Here is a 6,071-nt window from a genome sequence, read left to right on the forward strand (position 1 = left end):
ATTGCCTTTGCAATATTTACTTTTTGTCCACAGATTAAATCAGTGCTTGTCAAAATGGGGTCCATGAAGCATAACCAGTGACTTTTAAATTTAGTTTCAGCAGTGGAGATGACATCCCATTATTACCAAAGTTATTAGATTTATGTCTGACTTCTTATAGTTATTAACCCATTTCACAGGTCACTGGGTTTAATCCAAACCTCAATAACTAAAAAAAATATATATTTAAAAAAAAAAAAAAAAGTTTATAAACAATGTCAGCTTGGAACTAATATACCTGTGGAAAGTTAGGGAATAAAAAGCACTATGGCTCACAGTTAAAGAAAGTGCACAATAATTAAACAGTGAGCTTATGCTTGTAAAGAACATTTATATCGCGGGTGTCCTTGCAATTTATTTTAGGCTTAAAATAAATTGGTCCCTGGGTGGGTGAGAACAAAAGCGTAAGAACCATTTGTATTCAAATAAAATGAACTTCTTTTTCCTGTATGCGCAGACGTCAACAAATTTGCGGGCTCTTGCGCATACCGCGCTTCTAATCTCGCGAGAGCGAACGTGATTTGCCCCTGTTAACACCAATGGGAAACCCCACTTTATCCTCTTCCTTTTGCTGTCCGCAAGCAAGGTAACTTAACGTGTGCTTCTCTCCCTGATTCAAATGTATATTTTAAGCATATCGTGCTAGAAACGAGCACAAAACGGCTTCGAAATTTCCCTATATTATTAATTAACGACTCGTTGCATGAGAAATCACATTATAACGGCTCAGTTTTTAAATTATATAATATATAATAAACGCGTGTACACCGAGTCCTGCGTTCAATGGCTGCGCCCGTGCGTTAGCAGTTAGCAAAGGCCTAGTGCTCTAGTTAGCTAGTAAGTGGTGAGCGAGTTGTGAAAATATTGTCGCTAGAATATACGTTTATTGTGTCTCTTTTGTTCTTAATGTGCGTTTTTAGTTTTTGAGAATGCTTGTTGGCCTCATTACTGTTTTTAGCACTCTCACATGAGGTGAGGACAGCGTGCTAAGCTACCTAGCTAAGCACCATGAAGTGATGATGAGACGAGTAGCTAGCTCGTTATCTCAGTTGCCCGGCCTTACTTCCATTTTCACTCAGCTTTACAGTAAGTAAATCTTCTCTGGTATTTATTTCCAGATGCCAGGCGGTGGTGTAACAGTAAAAGACGTCAACCAGCAGGAGTTTGTCCGGGCGCTGGCTGCCTTCCTGAAGAAGTAAGTATTTAACCCAAATACAGTTCAGCATCGTCACTGGTCTCTATGATTATTAACATTTCATATAGTGTTTAGTTAAATATATGGTTCAGTCGGAGAAAGTGTTTAAAACAGATTATACTCTGCTCAGTGTGTTTAGAAAGATGTATCTGATTTTAGTCCTGTCCAAATTATAACTACTTTTTACACCCAAAGTATTACTGTTTCTCAAACCTGATTGGATTAGTTTATCAGAGGGTCAGCTGTAATTTATTATTTTAAATATGTCTCATTAGTATGTTTACATAGTCAATAATCCAATATTAACCTGATTAAGACGGCACTCTGATTAAGAAACTAGCATGTAAACAGCGATTGTTGAGGACCTTAATCCGACTAAAGTCATTCTCGAAGTAAACACCAATTGAATTAAGACATGTGGAGTATTCCTGTTTAGCAGGTAAGTACACGGTCTGGTAAACATCACCTGAGTATTCTGTGAGAAATGGTTGTTTCGGTCATCTTGTTGGTCTTTAGGCTTCTTATTGTGCTTAATTTATAGTGGAAGATTTGTAGCTGCTTATGTAAAGGTATTTCTTTTAAATTACACTTCCAACGTGCAATAACCGAGACAAATGGTGCATCTTTTCTGAGCATGTTTTGGTACAAATGTTGTACAAATATACAAACTGTGGTTATGTTAATACAATAAAGTGTGTGTTCTGTGCCAGGTCAGGAAAGCTGAAGGTGCCAGACTGGGTGGATATTGTTAAGTTGGCTAAGCACAAGGAGCTGGCACCCTGTGATGACAACTGGTTCTACATCAGAGCTGGTGAGTCTTCATTCACCTTCTATAAAGTGCAGTTAACGCAAAGGTTTTGTTCAGAGAAGTAGCTGAAATTTGAATATTTACTGACTGTTTATCCTTAAAACAGGAATAATCTTTTGAAGTGTTCAATTCTGATGATTGCTTTTTCTGTACATGCAGCACAGGTTGAATCACACCGGTTGTTTGTGTATTTAATTAAAATTCATGTGTTGAAGTGGGGTAAAAAAAAAACTTTCTAGTCGTGAATACTTATTGCTTATGCTTACTTGGTGTAAGCCTTTACATGTGAAGCTTCTCGAAGTTCAAACTCTAGTCATGCATGTAGTGTCCTGCACACTAATACTTCTCACACCAGAGTTGATCACTCATATGATTACATTAGTCCTGTGATTCCCAATTATAATTACAGTTCCCTGGAGTGATTTTTTAATTTATTTATTTTTTTACTTCACAACTATACTTAATAGCAAGCTTTAACAGAAAAGGCAGAGTACACAAGCAAGTCTGCAGCTTATTAGACATGAGGCTTGGCATTATATTGACCGTAGGAAAAAGAAGAATATGGAAGAATCAGGCATGTTTGACAGGCTGATTTGTACGTGGGTAAATTGTGGTACAATTTGGGCCGAATCAATATTTGAGATTTCACATAATGCATTATTCATTCTAAACATGCTTGGTTTCTCTTTGAAGTAGATTTTATGCTACGAATGTATGATGTTCTACAGTACCTCTTTCAAGATAATCACCGGCACACTTGGGAAAATGTCAATATGAAAGCCTTTCGAGGAAGTCTAAACTCCTCTGCCGCTTCAGACAAAGCAGGATTGGCATTTACCGCTTTTCCACCAATCAGAATGACAGTCCAACAGATCCAAACCATAACTGTCCTTAATCTGGCTCCAATTATGTGATGTTACCTGTGAGAATAGGCTGTTTCTTGAAACTTACCAAGTGATAAGTAACAAAATAGAAAAACATTCAACCAGGCATAGTGTTTCAGTTGAAATGTGTGTACATAATCAAAGTTAAAACTGTAAAATTACTTTGATACTGAGTTTTAAAAAAAAAAGCACGCTAAACGGCTGCATGTGCATAGCAACGCGTGCCAAAACATTAATCTTTAGTGCAAGCTGCAGGATCACGCATAATTTGCAGAGTTGTTTGGCACTGTCCAATGTGTTTAAATTGAAAATTGGGTCACTAATTTAATTTTACATAATTGCTCCCTCAGTACAGATGTAGTTGATTTGTGGAAGGTATGTTTGGAGTGTGAACTTTCTACTGGTGTCTAGTCTAATGATACCTTATCATTAGTCTAGACATTAGACTCTAATGATAATCTTATGTAGCTTCTAGAGGTTTTCATATTGACACTTATTCCCTTCTGTGCCAGAGATTATGTTGAAAGAGGTAGTGCAGAACACCATACATTTGTAGCATACAAAAGCTACATATGTTAATGAGTCATTTCATTTATTTCTGGAACTTGTTTATAAAAATGGAGTACGTTGTGTCCTAAATGGAGGTAGTCACTTTGAAGTTGGTATATTTTTCTTTAGTAGTGCATAGTTTGCTGTCATGCCTCAGGGAAGGATTTAGAGATATTAAAGGCAAAATTGTATGTCAGAAGTGAATTGAAAGATACAATTCCAATTACAGTTGTAAATGTAATTTTCGACTTGAGACCTATTTATGCTAGTAAAGCATCATGTGTACAAATAGTATTACTTTGCCAAACATTGTCTTTTGAGGCAGGTGTAATTTGGACAATGTTCTGCTGAAAACAATAATCTCCCTATACTCTTCAACTACATTAGCCTTGATGCTGTACTGGGGAAAAAACTTAGACGCAGACTTTAGACACCAAACATCTCTTGGTGGAGTATCTAATTGTTTACATCTCATTTTTAGTCTTCGGTGGCTAGTAGTTGTAAAATGACTTTGTTAATGACCATGCCCCTGGCTGTAGTAAATGGTGGCTACGTTTCCCCCAAAGCTGGAACTGAATGATTGTGGTTTACCTAATCACATGGTTTGTGCTCTTCCGGTGCTAAAACTTTCCCCATTTCTCTTCTCAGCCTCCACAGTACGTCACCTTTACCTGCGTGGTGGTGTCGGCGTAGGCTCCATGATCAAGATCTATGGAGGTCGTAAGAGGAACGGCGTGTGCCCCTCTCACTTCAGTGTGGGCTCCAAGAATGTGGCTCGCAAAGTGCTTCAGGCCCTGGAGGCTCTTAAGATGGTTGAGAAGGACCCCAACGGGTGAGTAGACTTGGATATATGTTTTGATTTGAAGGGTTAAAACCTGACCTTTTGAGTGTGAGGCTCGAGCGAGCTTTTTAACTCAGTTGACTCTTTTCTCCTCACAGTGGCCGCAGACTGACCCCACAGGGCACCAGGGACCTGGATAGAATCGCTGGCCAGGTGATGAACAAACCTTGAACATTATTTTGGTTAGCATGATCAAAACTAGTCAAGCTGGCCAAGTTTTTAAACCATAAATACAGAATCTCCTGTGTCATAACCAGAGGGTCAAAGTTTCAGAACCCCACGGACCGTTAAACCCAGTAATGAGAAACTGCAGGTTTCCTTAGGTTATGGAAATCCAATTGGCACATCGGTATTCATCTAAGATTCAGTCCAGACACACATTAGGAATGATAACCTGAATTCTGCAGTCATCCATCACTTGAAACCCCTTAAGCCGGGTGTGCTAGGGCGTCGCTGAAAGTTTCAGCAGACAACAGTAACAGTGTTGCAATGACTGTAAAGAAGCAGTCTTAAAGAAACATCAGGAACAGCCCACCCCCAACAGCTCAAGCTGCTGTTTGGCATGGCATTGCCCATCACTGTGCTATGACAGTCCAGGGCTGCAGGAAGTAAACAAGTCGATTGAATTTCATGCTGGCTGAGCAGCCGAATGGCAGCGCTTTGTTCCGCCTGATCTCCATAATGAGCTGAATTCAGATAAGCTAACCTGATTTCTGGGGCGCATCGCATAGCGCTGCACTTTTTGCTTTAGAGTCGTGCTCACTCCACTCTGATCTCCAGAGGCATGAGAAGAGAGTTCGGTTATGTATGTGCATCTGCTCAATCCCTGACGACAGGGTGACCGGTGGGCAACTTAGTTTATTGCTATGGTTTTGAACTATTTCTTGAGGTCACTGTTTTAGTCAGATGAGTGATTTGACTGAAAACCATACCATGTTTACCTGAAAATGATGGCTGATGGAGCACAGAAGCCAGCTGTTAGCACTGTGTTACAGCAACTGTCGTTCTTTGCTGAATAAGCATTTCTGTGCTCCTGTAGATGTCTTTTTGTTGTGGATGTTTTATGGCACACACTTAACTGGCTTGTCTCTCTCTTCCAGGTTGCAGCTGCAAGCAAGAAGTCTTGAAATGTAAAATAAACTTTGAGAACTTGAACTCTGTTTTGTGTGATCTGTGGTTAGAAGGATTCTTCCATAACAAGGTTATTTGGGAGGACTGTCCAAGGACTTGTGGGAATCTGAATTTTTTTCCCCCCTCAACTTTGTCAACTTAAAAATAAAAAAAAATATCAAAATATCTTGGATATCTTTTACCTCCCTTACAATCAATCCTTTTGCTCTTGACATGCTTGAAGGTGCTTCAGTTGCTATGAAATTCAGGCAGGCAGTTCAAAGTTGGCATTGGCCAGCAGAAAGGTTACATCAGTCACGTCTTGTGTCTCCGTCCCCGAGCGTGGCGTAAGACTGCCAGTTTCCCCCTTCCATAATTGTCCATTTCAGATTTGTTTAAATTCTTTGGCAGGCTTTTTGTTTTTATTGAATGGTAGTTAGAATGTACTTTAAGGTCAGCGCTGCTGTTTTGATAGTCCTGACTGCTGAGATGACTCTTGGTGGAACAGTGCCCTCTAATGGTCACAGCACTAGAATAAACCAGGATTCTCAACACCAGTTTGGAGGCACACTGCTATGCAGAGTTTAATGTCTTGCTGTCAGCATAACCTCATTCCACCAGGAGTTAATTATCAAGCTCACCATC

General features: G+C 39.5%; 1 protein-coding gene across 2 annotated transcripts; it reads left to right on the forward strand.

The window, feature by feature from the left end:
* Positions 1-612: 612 nt before the first annotated feature.
* rps19 (ribosomal protein S19) lies at positions 613-5,608 on the forward strand. Of its 2 annotated transcripts, none has more exon segments than NM_001200153.1 (6): positions 613-625; positions 1,158-1,234; positions 1,945-2,045; positions 4,124-4,307; positions 4,415-4,469; positions 5,417-5,608. In NM_001200153.1, coding segments are annotated over 5 exon segments (444 nt in total). In that variant the 5' UTR covers positions 613-625; the 3' UTR covers positions 5,444-5,608.
* The last annotated feature ends 463 nt before the right edge of the window (positions 5,609-6,071 follow it).

This window comes from Ictalurus punctatus, chromosome 1, assembly GCF_001660625.3.
Source record: "Ictalurus punctatus breed USDA103 chromosome 1, Coco_2.0, whole genome shotgun sequence".
Classification (NCBI taxonomy): domain Eukaryota; kingdom Metazoa; phylum Chordata; class Actinopteri; order Siluriformes; family Ictaluridae; genus Ictalurus; species Ictalurus punctatus.